The sequence below is a fragment of the Tachypleus tridentatus genome, chromosome 13, assembly GCF_004210375.1.
Source record: "Tachypleus tridentatus isolate NWPU-2018 chromosome 13, ASM421037v1, whole genome shotgun sequence".
In the NCBI taxonomy this organism is placed as follows: Eukaryota; Metazoa; Arthropoda; class Merostomata; order Xiphosura; family Limulidae; genus Tachypleus; species Tachypleus tridentatus.
Window position 1 is genome coordinate 115,605,819 of NC_134837.1, and position 16,199 is coordinate 115,622,017.

Sequence of the window (16,199 nt, forward strand, 5' to 3'; positions counted from 1 at the left end):
AGCAAATACCTAAACTTTTAGTAATATGTCACCCAAGATAATTGTTACGTATTATAATTTATTTCGTGAGAGTCTCAGATTTATCATGTTACGTATTACTATTTCAAATAACCGAAACTGTGATTCTGAATTTAGAAGTTAATTAAATACGAATATGTATCGAATTTATGTTATTTAACAAGAATGATGCACACAATTTTCTTTTTCGAAATTAAAAAAAATAATACAATTTATAATAACGGTTATTACAAGTAGTAATTAATGTACAACAGTTTTAACAAACAATATTGAGTGTTATATCCAGTCCAGAATTTAGTATTTTTTCGACCACGTAGGTCCACGACAAGCAAATTAATTCTAAGTTGTTGTTGTTCCACATCATTTAAGGTAGTTAGTTTGGAGGTTCTTGTTTGGTCTCACACCGATGACTTTTACCAGCGAAGACATTTAATGTCCACGTAGAAATTTTAACGTCTGAAGTTAAAGGGTTCGAAATCTACAAACTTTTTATAGTCCAGTTCTGTAGTTTTTTTATTAATAGGCGCTAATGACAATTATAGCTTCCTCGGCTTATAGCACTCTAATGATAGCTGTCCAATAATAATTGATCTTCCAGAGCATCGGTTTTATATAGCAATTACGTGAACTTTTCAGCGTTTCGTGAAAAAGTATTGGTGGTTCTTACTTTCAAGAATCTTCTACAAATTTCGAGAACATTGGAACAACGCGATATACAGTTAACAATAAACGTCACATGCAAAAAAAGAAAATTACACTGAAACGCACGTAAGCACTAAAATAAATGTATAACAGTATATCTGTTACACACCCTACTTAGAGAATTAAAAATTGGCGTTAGATAATTTTTAACCAAGATATTACACATATGTATACACTAATATCAATTTCTGAAATACGATACACTGTCAAAGAATTATACAATTTCAAAAAATCATGACGATATTTAACAATTAATACAAATAGTTAGTTAGTTTAGTTATCACCATTAGATTCCATCTAGGAACATAGGGCCGCAATCGCTTGCTGATTCTTCAACAAGTATTTAAGTGAGCAGGTTGTTAGTCCACTGCACCGAGCCGTCCCTAATTTAGCAGTGTAAGACTAGAGGGAAAGCAACTAGTCATCACCGCCAACTCTTGGGCTACTCTTTTACCAACGAATAGTGGGATTGACTGCAAGTTAAAACGCCCCCACGGCTGGGAGGGCGAGCATTTTTGACGCGAACCCGCGACCCTCGGATTACGAGTCGCACGCCTTACGCGCTTGGCCATGCCAGGCCAATACAAATAATTATGATAATAAAATTATAAAGCACTTGAAAGTGCTTAAACACAAATGTTATCTTAATCCAACCTATAATCACACGATTTAGGTGTTCTATGAAAGTTGGGATAGGTTTTAAAAGAGTAACAGACATTTTCTGAATAGGTTTTCCGAATCAATGACAGGTTTGACAAGTCTTACAAACCGGAAAACATACATCTTGTCTTATTTTTGACCAAAAGAAATGTCTCATTATCTTGTCATATGTCTTGTTGACGCCTGATTGACCTTATATGGGGAGATCATGGACCAGACCACTTTCAACATATCATAACAATATGCTTTTGGAACAAGAATTTGATAAACTACAGCCCATTCTATGATGCTGTAATATTTGGTGATCTCCATTTTATTTATGAGCAAAACATTTTTGAAAAAGTAACTATCTGAAACTTTCTCTAATTTATTATTTGGGGGTGCATATTCAAATAGTGAGGAGATCTGCGGATCCTTTTCTTGCTCAACAATCAGTTTACTTCTAACAAACGGAACTTCACCAGCTGAAGCAGTTTCCTCTCATCCATCATTATCACTCACCAAAGAATTCTCAATAGGACAATTATTCACAAGATCCCCATTGGACCTAAATAATGTCTTGAAATAAACCTATAATGTCGTTCCATTAACAAATGTCTATCATTTATTTTTGGCTTAACTTCTCGCCTGAGCTCAAGTCACAACACACGAAGGAAACACTTTTGGATTCTCCTAACATCATTTTTAGATGAAATAGTCATCGGCTCGCTAATCATTTTGGGTTCAGCAAGAACGTTTCCCCAGCCAAATCGTTTCCAACAATAATGATGCACCATTGATTGGCAGAATAGATCTTATTCTAAACACAACTAGTCTTGAAACTAGGTCGTTAAACAAATGTTATGAAGAGGAAAATTAACAAAGCCACCCTCAATACCTTGTGCAATAACAGACTCATCAGTGGCAGAATTCGAATATAAAGGCAGGATACCTTCTAACAACAATGACTGAGTTGTCCCAGTATCACATAAAATATGTATAGGTATGGGATTAGCAGTGTCATTTCTGAAAGACACAGAACCAACAAACACAAAAAGTCTAAGTTCTTCACGAACTACATCAGCCTTTTTTATCAGTGGCCAAATAAACAACATCGGATGATCCGTTGAAACAACGTCTGTATGAGGATACAAAGCATTGGGTTTTGCCCTTTTTTTTTCTTTATCAAACTCCAACAATCGGACATCACATAATGATGGAATACTTAATAAGACTAACAGCAATACAACTAAAAATCTTGTACATCATATAGAGATCTAAGTATTGGTAGATGAACGAATCTGTTTTATTCACCAATAATTTTGTTTTGTATAACATTATTTCATTAACATGTCCTAACTTATTTTGTATGAAGACAAAACTTTTCATAAATCATTTTAAAAAGTAAGATTCCTGAAATATTACCAACACAAGACACATAATGTAAAGGGACATATACTTGTACTACTTAGAATTTTACAGTGGTTAATTTCTTTTTTTAAAACTAATATATGCATTTTTTAACTAATACTTGCAGTTTTTTTGTTTTTGTAACTTAAGTAGAACACTGGTTAAGAAGAAATATTTCTGAAAACACAGCAGTTTTAAAACTACCCAAATTACTTTTTAAAGAATGTAGTGGTTTTTTTTAAATATTAATATAAAAATGAATATTAAAAATAGCTACCTGTTAAATAATGTTGTTCTTTACTCCTTTGACATAAGATGAATAAAACACTATATATATAATATTTTAGAGATTAAAATATGATTGTAATAATCACAAACATGTTACTCTTAAGCATGCATAACTTTTGTTCATATTTTACTTTTAATCCATGTAAGTGGCTTGGTGGGTAGGGTGCTTGTTTAGCAACCTGTGGGTAGTCAAATCAAAAATTTTCACGGAACACGCCTTTCCATCTTTGGGGGCAAAATAATGTCCCAGTTACTTCTTTATTTCTCTTCATACTAAGTGATGCATAAGGCCTCTACTAAGTCTGCCAGTGAAATTTATCTTTGGCCATTACTTAAGCTTCTTTACACTTCGTCCCCGCTGCTACAGTGATAAGTCTACTGATTTACAATGCTAAAATCGTGGGTTCGATTCCCCTCGATAGACTCAGCTGAAACCCAATTGGCTTTGATATAAGGAAAAAGACACAAATACACACTCTTTACAATTCAGCTTGCCTGGCATGGCCAGGTTGTTAAGACACTCACTCGTAATCCGAGGGTCACGGGTTCGATTCTCCGTAATACCAAACATTTTCGCCCTTTCAGCCATGGGAGCTGTATAATGTTACAATCAATCCCATTATTCATTCATAAAAGAGTAGCGCAAAAGTTGGCGGTGGGTGGTGATGACTAGCTGTCTTCCCTCTAGTCTTACACTACTAAATTAGGGACAGCTAGCGCAGATAGCCATCATGTAGCTTTGCACAAAATTCGAAACAAACCCATTCAGCTTTACCTTAAATCTCATTTTGGCTTCAGTTGATTTTTTTTTCTGTGTTGTTTTGGGATGTTTTTAGCACATTGCTTAACCATAGCCATTTCCTTCTGGTGATCTCTACATTGATGTTTTCCAAGTTTGCCTGTCTTTTCACTTCTTTGTTTTAGATGTTTGGGGGATATCATACTTTAAGCATTATTCTAAGGCATCTGCAAATTAACTCAGTTTTCAGGCAACTTATTCGATTATTTTCCAGTGATCCAATCCTTAGAGCATTATGGATATTACATATGGTATTGAATAATACCATATTTGATAAAAATCACAGTTTGTTTTTGAAAGAAATCTTATTAGATGTTGATAATGATTTTAGTTGTCCAAATGCATATCAGACTTTGTTTATTCAAACATTCACATATGCATCTGTTCTTCATTCGTATCAAGTATGCTTCCCAAGTATGTAAACTGTCTGACAACTTCCGCTTCTTGTCCAATTACTTGTATCTGTATCTGTGACTCTGTATTAATCATTATTAACGTTTTTTGTTGGTACTAATTTTCAACCAATAATTTGGGAGGCAAGGACATTTGTTGGTTTTTATAATCAAATTTTATTGTTGAAGAAATGTCTGACCCATTGCAACTTTGTCGTGGCCTCTGTCTGATGGTTTTCAAGGCTCTCGCCAGGCCTTCACAGCTACGCAGTCACGGGACCACACACTCCACTATTCCTTTGTAAAGACTATTCTTGTTGGCTGTGGATGGTTTTTATTAACTGCCTTTTGTCTAGTCTATCGCATCAAAATTAGAATGCCCCTAAATGGCACAGCGGCATATCTGCGGACTCTCCCCGCTAAAAACCGGATTTCAATACCCGTGGTGGACAAAACTCAGATAGCCCATTGTGTAGCTTTGTGTTTAATTCAAAGCAAACAAATCAAAATTAGAAACAACTAGCAAATAGCTCTCGAGTAGCTTTGCTTTAAATTCAACAAAATAAATCATTGGCTGTGGGTGGCTTTTATTAACACTCTTTTGTCTAGTCTATCTCTTCGTAATTAGAAACGACTAGCAAGTTACTTTCGACTGGCTCTGGGTTAAATTCAACAAAACAAATCATTTTAAGTAATTGTCTGTAAAGGTTGTTTCTGAACCAAACCTCACAGTCCGTTAGACTCACAGTTAACACTCCTACGAAAAATGGGGCCTAATAGGCCCCAGAGCAACTTGAAAGGTTATTAATATTAGGCTAATAATTTTCTATTTGAATGAAATTGCCATTTAAATCCATTAATGAATGGATTAACGAGATTCCCACTGTCCCTATCTACTATCTAGCGAAACCACAGCCAGGGGAACGGGCTTGGAGAAATCAGGACTAGAAACGTCTTTTCGTAGAAGCGTTAAAAATATGAGTACAAACGGAGAGAAAAATGTTGAGGTTACGAAAGTACAAATATCTATAAGGCTAAAATACAGAGAAAATTACTTGTCCTTAGCAAGATAATATTTGACAATAAAAAATGTTTCACTCCTTCTCTGTTGCCTTTTAAGTGAAGAACATATAAATATTCATGATGTTAGAAAAATACTTAGGTTCACGAAGTATTGATAGAGATGAAATAAAAAAAACCCTCTAACCCGAACGGTTTCAAATGATGGACCTTTCTTTTTCTGGGGCAAACATATAAGTATGACAACCTTAGGAACAAACTCTCGTGAGCTATCGTGATCGTGTTGATTGGCTTCAAGTGAAAGAAAAGGATGACAAGATGGCGTTGATATTAAAAGCGAAGGCAGTCTTTTCTTCAAAGACCATTTCTGGTTTTTACCCGTTAATAGTCAGGTAAAAAAGATTCAGTTTTTAAAAAGTAAATACTATTGTTATGATTATTTAGTAAAGTCAGTTATATTTGTATTTCCTTCAGGCAGTTAAAACTTCAAACTCTGAGCTGTTAAGCGAGTGCAAAAATTGTCAAGTAAATCCTAACTTGTATGTAAGGCATTAAGTATGCATGGTTAGACATAAAAATAAAAGAATTAAAAGTTATTAAACATAAAATATAGTATTTTGTATTGATAGATATTATTTGTCTTGTATTTGAATGTACCTTTTTGTAGAGGTTTTAAAATTGCTTATTTTTAATGTGTATTAATGTAAGAAATATTTAAGAACTAGGCTTTTTCTATTATTAAGTACTTTTGGTAATAGTAATATATAAGTAAACTAAAAGACTACATTTGGAAGACTAAAACTTTAATTAGTAAGTGGTACACAAAACGAAATAATTATAAAATTAAGAATACATTAAATTTCATAACTTCTTTTAAGTTTTTGAAGAGTTTTGGTTCTGCTACTTTTTTTTCTCAAGTAAAAAATAAGTCATTAAAAATAAGTTTGTGTAAACTAAAGATTAACGTTAATTGTGGATGTTTGCTTACTACCCCATCTCTTAAAACCAAAAATATTTGAATAATGTATATATATATAGAGAGAGAAAAATATTTAGGAGTGGGATAATAATTCCTCAGTTTGATGTAATCTTTGATCCTGACAGTGTCAGAATCCTCAAGATTAATATTAGTGTACAGACAACTTCTTCCTAAATAGTACAGTGGAAATGCATCTTGCCTTGCCTTTTTCTTCATAAGTATTCCTAACTGTAATGTAAATGCATAATCAAAAGGACTTTTTAGTATAAAAGTAAACTGAAACAACAAAAAGTAATGTTTCAGAATAACATTTTTGTGAACCTCTGTACTCCATATTATCTGCCATATCAATATCTTTTAAACAAGTAAAGTATAAGTGTTTTTAAACTGTTACTTAGTAAGTTTTTGGACACTAGTTGTACCATAATGGAGAAAACTACAGGCTTATCTGATTTTAAATATGTATCTTTCTTAATTATTTACAATATTTATTAGTGAACATGTATTTCTTTTAATTTTTTTTTTTTTTCCACTCATTTACAATCTTTAATTTACTCCTCCCTGTTTTTGTTGTTAGTGTTTCCTAAGGGTTTGTTATATTTACATGGCCTTTTCATTCTAGAGAATATTAGTGTATAATTTATCTCCAACTATAACAACTGAAGGAGCTTTGTAAAAGAGAAGTATAAGTACCCCACTTGTACCATTAATCCACATTGAGTGAAATCCATTTATAACAAATCTGCATCTTGGTTTTTCCACATTTGACCATCTTTATTAAAAATTATTTTAATTTACTAGCAATTCCAAGTTTGTGTGGGTTTGATACTATTCTGTTATTTCCCACATGAACTTAGAATCCCTCATGGCTGTCTTGTGTCATACTTTTCATTATAAAGATTAATGCTATTACTGGACAACTCCCTCCTACAGTTGCAAATGGACTCTGTTGTTTTTGAGACATCTGGTATGAGTATTAAAACTTTTAATAAAGTACAGAAGAATATTTTGACCCTCTTAGGTCATCATCAGGTTAACAAAAAGTTTGTAACTGACTGTTGCCAGGTGCAAGTCTTAGGGATAAGAGCGTAAAGGGGTAAGGGATTGTAGGGGGCATTGCAGTTAAATGTTAGGTTATTAATTAGTATAGGTATAAAGATGTTCCTTTATAATGGTTTAATCTTGGTTTTAGTTGCTGTATAAATAGGGCTTTGATTTATGTTTTGCTACTTAGCATGTGGGAGTTTTCTATGATGTATTTTATTTGATTTGTAGTATTGAAAATTGTGTGAAGGTGTTTTTTTTATGTACTTTGAATCTGGGTTTCATTTTTCTACTTGTTTCTCAAATGTGGCAGTTGTTGCATTGTATTATATAAATTATGTTGGTGTTGTTTTGTCAGTGTAATTTTTACATAGTATGGATGTTAGTTTTGTACTTGGTTTTTGAATAAACTTGTTTACTAGAATGTTGTTGTTCTTTAAGCTTTTTTCAAATGTTTGTTTTGTTTTCACAGATATTGGGAATATGATATGCAGCAGTGTAAGGTTTTGTAATTTGCTTTTCTTTGAATTTATTACTGTGTATTTGTTGTTGATCTAGGTGTGTGTGTGTGTGTGTGTGTGTATGGGTGACTTTTTTTAATGGTTTTGAAAGAAACTTGTTAATGTCAAAGTGTTCTTTGTTTTAATTCATTGTTAATTTTGTTGGGTGAGCATAATCTTCTGTTTTGACTCGTGCTCAATCCCAGGGAACTTATAATAGTCCAGTATGGGCATTGTTTTTTTTGTGGGATTTCTGTTTAGAATTGTGTATCAGTTCTTGTATCTCTGAGGTTGATAAATGCTATTTGGTTAGTTTTCTCATGTTCACAGGTGAACTTAATGTTGATGTATGGAGTTATCATGGTTGAAAAAAAAAAAAAAAATCTTTTGTAGATGTGAATCTAGCAATTGTTTGGGTTGTTGGTAAAAAGTTCTAAAGCTATCTTGCAGGCTTTGGCAGTTTCAACTTAGATGAAGAGGGAGATTGTATCAAAACTGGCCATTAAGGCTTTATGGTGTAATTGATAAAGAATAGATTTAAAGTTAAAAGTATTTGCAAAAAGGAGCTGGCTAATGTTATATTTTAAGAATAAGCCTATGCTATGTATTTACTGAGGTTGTAGTTGAATGATTCATAGATCAGCATTATGGGTTATAATGGGCAATGAGGTTTGAGTTCTGTATTGTTGTGGTGTGCATGAGTTGGTCTTGTGTAGGTAAGAATAAAGGTTTTTCTGACAGTTTGGTTTTGTTTCATTTGTAGTAGTATTTTGTTTAGTAAGTTTTCATGTGATTTTTTTGTTGTATTTGTGTGTATTAGTTTTAAATTTTTATCTGATAAGATGTTGTTCTTTTGTTTGTTAATGTACTCATTTGTGTTCATTATAACTACAGCATTGCATTTTATCTGTTTTCAGAATCTTTGTTTTGTTTTGAGGTTGTTTATATAGTTAATCTTTCCATATGAAGTTTATTTTTAGCTTTGTTTTCTATGAAATTATATCAACTATTTTTGTGCGAGTTATTTTAACATACTGTTTTGAGGTTTTTCAGGGAAATGGATGTTTTCAACTTTACTTGGAAAAATAGGTTGTTGGTTGTCAATGGAATTTTTGTGTGAAGTTGTTTTCTTTCAGGTGGTTTTCTTTTGTTTTGTTGATGTTTTTTGGTTTGTGTAGAATGGATCACTTGTTGTTTTTTTTCTTCCAGCCATCTCAAGAATACGTTTTTACTTCGTGTGGGTTTCTCATTATCATCGACTCTGTGTCAATGACTTCCACATCTTGTGTCAGTCATCAAGCATGAGATTTATTAAGTGCCAGCTTCAGACTACCCTCAACAATTTACTGAAATGCATCACAACAAACAGTTTTACTTTTTCTCTTTTTGAAACCTTCTGCATGTACTTTTGCCACCTAGAGGTATTCACCTCAATCCTGAGCTCTGTGGTCCCTGAGGCAAAGTTCTTAGCTTTATATTTGGCCCTAAATTGATTTTCATTCTACACACTAAACAACTATGCATCAAGTGTACAAGGGCACTGAACGTTTCACCTCTTGTGAATTTCTCAAATTGATTTCTTGAGCTGATGCAGCTCTTTAAGCAATTTCCTTTCCATTTGGTTTCTTTTCATTGGTATCAGAGGGTCTTGCAACATCATTGTATAAAGCCTTGTGGAGTCTTCCATTCTTCTGTTCCTTGTTTTCTTACTACTATTAGTATGTATTCTTTTAGTGTTTTTACTGTCACAGATTGTGAGGTTGCCTTGTTTCTGGTTCCAACCTCTGATCTTCTTGATCCACTCAATGTTTATTAAATGCCACAGGTGCTTGCTTGTGTTTTTTTGTTTTTTTTTCTGCATTTCCAATTTCTACTTCATCCTTCTCAAATTTCATAGAACAATTTCTCAACCTCACTCTGGAGCTTTGCACCCATCTTTATTCATTTCCACTTAACCCAACTTTTGCCTATTTTTTAGTTACTAAGGAGCAATTTTCTCACTGTTTAAAAACTTTCCTTGATGATACACGACCTAGTTCAAGGCCTGAAATGCTTTCTGCAAATCCTGATTTGCATGCTTAGTTTTTGCCTCCTTTGGTTCATCACAATGATTAAACATTTGGTTCTCAGTCTTGCCCTACAAAATTGGCTACTTCCAGTTTTTCATTGGTGGGGTTTTATGTGGAGGTTACATTTCAAACTTTCCATCCCTTCTGTGGATCCACTCTTACAAACCACCTTTTATCCTTGCATATGGTATCCCTTTATTTTGTGTGATTTGTCCAGCCCACCTCCCTGATCACAACTGTCTCTTTATTGCACTTCTGTGTGTCAAAGAATAAAGTGTATTCATTTTAGTCTCATTATCACCATTCCCATTGATTTCATTACATTGTAACATATTTTTCTTTTGCAGAATGTTTCTTAAATATCTAGTGAAATATGAAATACTTTTTTTTTTTTTTTTTTCCTCCTTGAGTGAAGTGTGGGAGACTTACCACTTGCAACCACCCAGCTAATCATAAATGCCCACCAATTTGGACTTAAGAACTTGTGTTAAAACAAATGTTCTCTATGCTCTCCTCAGTGTGGATTCCTGTATATGGTGAAAGTACCTCCCAGAGAAGGTTCTGCTCTTTGTTTTACCTCCTCTGGGATCTAAGCATCCCATATGTTTGCCATGCATAGTGATCTACAAAGGGGGAAGAGGATCATTGTGGTTGAGGGGTCCAACCCTAACACACCACTTTTGGCCCTGAATTCCTGTAGACAGGCAGCCTTGGGGGTAGTCCCCCTAAGGTCAGTCAGCTGGTTCACTTGGGCTGTGGTTAACAAAGTACCACTGTTTGTTCTCACAGGTGTTGTGGACATTGTATCTGATACTGGTGTTGGGTATAGTACTTGTGAAACCCTGGCATTGCTACAGTGTCCTTGTTTGACATTGTATTGTCCCCTTGTAGGGCTTCATGGTGGGTAAGGTCAGTGGGTATAAAAAAATTCTTTTATTATAGATCCACCAAATAGTTTTTAAAATAGCGAAAAGACACTCCATAGGTAAACCACAATGTCTTGAAGATTCTGAGCAAAAGTCTTCATCTGTAACACCTGTTGTACCTCATTTTCTTTTGGACAAACCTTTAGGGCAGATGTCTCCCTTTTTCATTCAGAAAGTACTAGAGCCTTGTTCACTCTCCAAAGTTTGTAAAAAAGCTTTGCTCTGGTGACGTAATGGTGGAAACATCCACATCTAAACACACTGAACTTCTCTTGCATTCAAAGGTGATTGGGGATATACCTGAGGTTACACCTCATGCAACTTTGAATTTGTCAGAAGGAGTTATTGTTGAAACAGATTTGAAAAACATCCCAAAGTTGGAGATTTTTGCTGGTTTCTCCAGCAAAGGAGTTTCTGCAGTGATATATATATATCCACTTGCAAACATGAAATTATGATCGTGACCAATATCCTCATTCTGACACTTGCATTACCATATCCACCTGCCACCATCAAGGCAGGTTATCTTAATTACAGGATACAGCCATACATTCCAAACCCTTGGATGTTTCCAATGTAAATGGTTTGGTCATTAAAAGACATGTTCTGGTTCCTTGGTGTGTGCTTATTGCAGTAGCAAGGACCATGATGCTCATGAGTGTGAAATGGACCCTCATTGCACCAGTTGCAATGGTTCTCATCTGTCCTGCTTTTTTCTTGCCTGAAGTGGTTGGAAGAAAGAGGTGCAGCATTTGAAAACTATTTAAAACATTACTTACCCTGAGGCTTGAAAGTTGCTGTCCACCACTTCATTTTGGACATATGCTGCTGCACTTCATTCCACTATTACAGTGGGAGTGCAGATTGATCTCTCTGCTTTTCAAACAAATCTTTCTCAAATTATGTGAGGTCTTTTGATCTCCATGTTTAAAAAAAGTTGAATCAATGTCAACATCCATCTCTGTCCGAAACATACATTTCTGCAAATCCCAGGATCCTCTTGTTCTGGGTACGGACACTTCCTCAAGTATATCTTCTTCCATGGCAAGACTCGGGTAGAGTAATCACCTTTCCTTTGAAGCTGATTGTCTCTATGACTGTAATCGTCCCTTTACGTTGGTGGAACTCAAACTGGCCCTTCATTGGTCTGGCAGTACATCAGTTGGACCTGATGATTGATGTATACTATGAAATGCTGTGCCATATCTTCTGCTTCTCTTGCTATTCTTCTAATTTTGTTTTTAACTGGATCTGGCAGGAGAATGTTTTGTTTTTCCTGATGCCTGGCACTGGGTTATTGTCCTACTTTTCTCTAAGCTCGGGAGTAATCCCTTAAGATTCCTTCAAACTACCATACAGTTGTTTTGACAAGCTGTCTCTGTAAGACCTTAGTGAGGATGGTTAATGCTCATCTTGTTTGGTTCTTCAAATCAAACCTCCTCTTGCTTACAGTGTGGGTTCCAACAACAGCACTCCACTGTGTACCACCTGATTCAACTTCAAACATCAATCAGAAGCATTTCTCAAATGATAATATCTTTTGTATTAATATTTTTTAGCATTGAGAAGGCTTATGATACAACATGGAAGTATGGAATTTTTGCAAGACCACATATATATATATATGGGTTACATGGCAATTTACCCATTTTTATTACTTTTTTAATGGACAGGCAATTCCAAGTTTGTATGGGTTTGATACTTTCCTGTTCTTTTCTACAGGAACTTGGAGTCCCTCAGAGCTATATCTTGAGTGTTGCACGTTTCAGTATAAAGATTAATGCCATCATTGAAGACCTCCTTACTTTTGTAAACGGGCTATAGGTCAAATGTACAAGAGCACTAAATGTCCTCAGTGTCCTCTCCCTCACCACTTGGGGAGCAGAACAATGTTCTATGTTGAGGATATATCGTACTCTTATTTGATTTGAAACTCTACTGTGGATCACTAGTCTATAGCTGTGCCAGAACCTTGGCCTTAAAGATTCTTGACCTCATTCATTATCAAAGACTTTGGCTCTGTACTCGGGCAATCTGCACTCCCCCCAATTCAGAGCTTCTTCAGTCTTGTGAACCTTCTTTGCACCTCTGCCATTTGCAACTGTCCTTACTATATGCCTAAAAACTTCACTCCTTACCAAAGCATTTCACTGGGGGTTGTGTTTTCCTTCCTTAATGGGCCATACTTTTTCAGAACAGATCTGCCATTGCTCCTTTTTTGTCTTTGTATCCAGGTGCAATTAGATGAACTGGGTCTGCCCTTGGATAACATTGTTGTATCCACTAGTCAGCCCATCCCATTGTGACTTACTATCTTTAAGTCATCTAAGAAAAGCAGACACTCCTGATAGTAAATATTGTCTGTTATTTACTGAACATTTTTCAAATCATCCTTTCATTCGTATTTATACAGATGATTCGAAATCAGGTGATATTGTGGGCTCTGCCATGATTTGTTGTTGTTTGGTGGTTGCTTGCAGAATGCTTGCTATAGCTTTTGTTCACTGCTGAACTGTAGGCCATTTCTCTTGCTTTGGATCACATAAAAAAAAAAAATAAGCAGTACTTAAATTGCACTATTTACACTGACTCCCTTAGTTCTATACTGGCCTTGGAATCACTTTGCATCAGTTCACACCCTTTTGCTGATATGGGAAAACTGACTGGCCCATTTCTCTTTAACATCTACTTTTCCTGTATACCAGGCCACGTTGGTATTCATGGGAATGAGTTCGCTAACACCGCAGCTAAATCTATCTGCTCTGGCACCATCACTGCTGTGCCTGTTCCATATATGGACTGTGGTTCTGTATTCAAGGCTTGGCTCTGTGCCAATTGGCAGTTGACCTAGAGTGAGCAACATAAAACAAGCTTTTCCAAATAAAAACCCTCTGTTGGACTTTGGCTATTTTGCTACAGTAAGGATTGGAAAGAGGATGTTATTCTTACTATACTATGCATTGGTTAGTTTTATAACTCATCATTTTCTTTTATCTGGGATTGGTGCACCTATGTGTTGTCTGCATAATGCTCAGGTCACAATTAGCCACATTTTATTGTCTTGCAGTCATTATGACTTGAAAACACCATTTTAAACATGTTCTGTCCCAAGGTTTATTTGTAACGTTATACGGTGTTATTGGTGATGGTGCCACTGTCTACCTTGGAAATGCTCCTTAGTTTTTTAAAGGCTATTTAATCTTTTAATGCTACTTAAGGTTTTTTAATTTGTACGTTAGACATTTTTTAATGATTTCCTTTTAAGAATCAAAGTACATCTAGTTCAATTTTTAAATAAGAAAATGCTTAATTCCAAATAACTCAACCAGGACTGGAAAGGCCAACTTCAGGTGTTTTAACACTGCTGTCTGAACTACCTGTTAGTTGTCCTGGCAAGTTGTTATTAAAGTGTTGCAACAAGTTGTAAAACTTTTATTACTTTTTGATAATGACCATAATGTCAAACTTGGAACCAGGACAGGAAAGACCAACTTCAGGTGACTGATGGTGGTTTTTGTACTTTCCTGTTAGGTTTCCTGGTGAGTTGTTATAATTATGCTACAAAAAGTTCTTTGCAACTTGTGTTACTGTACTGTTTTTTACCACTATAGATTAGATGTAAAAGTTGGTTTTAATACTGTTTGTTTGTTTGCTTTTTAAACTGTTTTGTTTTAATTTCCATTTATGAATTTTACTAACTTTCAATTTTAACTTTTTACTGCATGTTTGTTGCAGATAGCCTAATTGCTTTGTGCAATAAAATGCCAACCAACCAATCAACTCTCTATGCTGCAGCATGTGGCTAGGTGTTTTCCACTTGTAATGTGGATCACCCAATCTTGTGTAGATGCAGCACAATCTTGTAGTAGATTTTGGGCACTCTCTTCTCCTTTACTTATTTTTGAATGGTCATGAACCTACAGCATATACTTATGAAACAAATGATATTTCTTAACATCTAATTACAACATACCATTCACTAACCCTTCTCCCACAGCTGTAGTCTGATGTTTGAAAGGTGGTTTCAGAAATATCCTTAATATTTGTGCCCCATGTGGTGCCCTCTTTCTATAACTGGTATGAGCCCTTGGTATCTGATGGTTACGGAACTGTATACAAACACTTTTCATATGCTCTCTCCCACAGCTGGTATTGACCCATAGATACTTATGATTGGGGATGTAAGTACACATAGTACAGTCTCATTGTGCCCCATCCTCACTCCACATATTAGGTATCTAATGGCTTACGTGCAAGCTCTCAAATAGCTGTTTTTGTTCTGCTCATCCTTGTAACATCTTTTGAGTCTTCTCACCTGTCCATATCCTTCATTCAAGCAAAGAGTATACACTGAATAAAAGGTCTCCTCCAGGTGTACCCTTATGGAAACCCCTGTTTAAGACTTTTATTCTATGATACATCCTCATGTAGTAGTGTCAATTAACATGCTTTGCTTCAACTTTTAAAATGGGAGTTTTCTCAAGGTTGGTAGCATGCAAATTTCTCTGGCAAATTAGCATGTCTTCAAGAAGAAAAAATGAACCTGTGCTAGAAGACTAGCATCTACCAGAAATACATTTTTGAATTAAGGAAAACACTAACTTCCAAGTCATTCTGCAGTTGTAAGGGAAAATAAAATGGGTGCCTACTCTATAGTTGCAGTAATCTATTGTACTATCTCCTTGTAGAACTTTAATTCCAGTATTGTACTTCGTTCGTCTTGCAGAATTAGCTTTTCTATTTCAGCGCTTCCTTTCCATATATGCCACAATCCTTCTGCTTCTCCTTATTGGCATTGATATATTCCAGCAATTGTCTTGTACAAGTCATCATGTGTTATCTCACCACCAGTAGGAGCATGATTCCTTCACATGATGCATGTGACTCCTTCAGTACTCCTCTACTGAATTATCACTTCTTATTTGGCAGTGCTTGTATTTGGAAGTGCTTCTTGTCTGTGTAATGATTCATGTTATGCTTAAGTTTTTTTCAAAATGGTTTTCTATAATTTACTTAAATTTCATTGTTTCTTTGCTTTAACATTTTATCAGATGTTTCCATTTGCATTATTTGTTTTCACTACTCAAGTTAGATGGACTCTTATTTGCTCTGAATTCCAAAATTCATGTTACCACTTTTGAATTGACACCAGTAACAAGTGTTCTTTCTCAGTTTCAAGTGCAGGTGACCAATGGTGAAATTATCCACATTGTAACACTGAGAATTTAATGTTACATGGATTAGCTTCCTTGGACCTTGATCCATTTTTTGTCAAACAGGTGAAACATGTTAAGACTGATTTATCATTTTTTCATCCTCCTGATTTTGGTATACTTTCCCATCGCTTATCTGAAGACTGTTAGATCTAACACAATCCTTTTGGATTTTGTTCTTCAGGTATGCAACATCTTAT

General features: G+C 35.0%; 1 protein-coding gene across 1 annotated transcript in view; it reads left to right on the plus strand.

Moving 5' to 3' along the window:
• Positions 1-5,496: 5,496 nt before the first annotated feature.
• LOC143239347 (protein NipSnap-like) overlaps positions 5,497-16,199 on the plus strand; it is a 28,630-nt gene continuing 17,927 nt past the window's right edge. Inside the window, exon 1 of the mRNA XM_076480338.1 lies at positions 5,497-5,660. Coding sequence (XP_076336453.1) covers positions 5,587-5,660 — 74 coding nt within the window. The 5' untranslated portion in view covers positions 5,497-5,586. The remainder of the gene's footprint in view (positions 5,661-16,199) is intronic.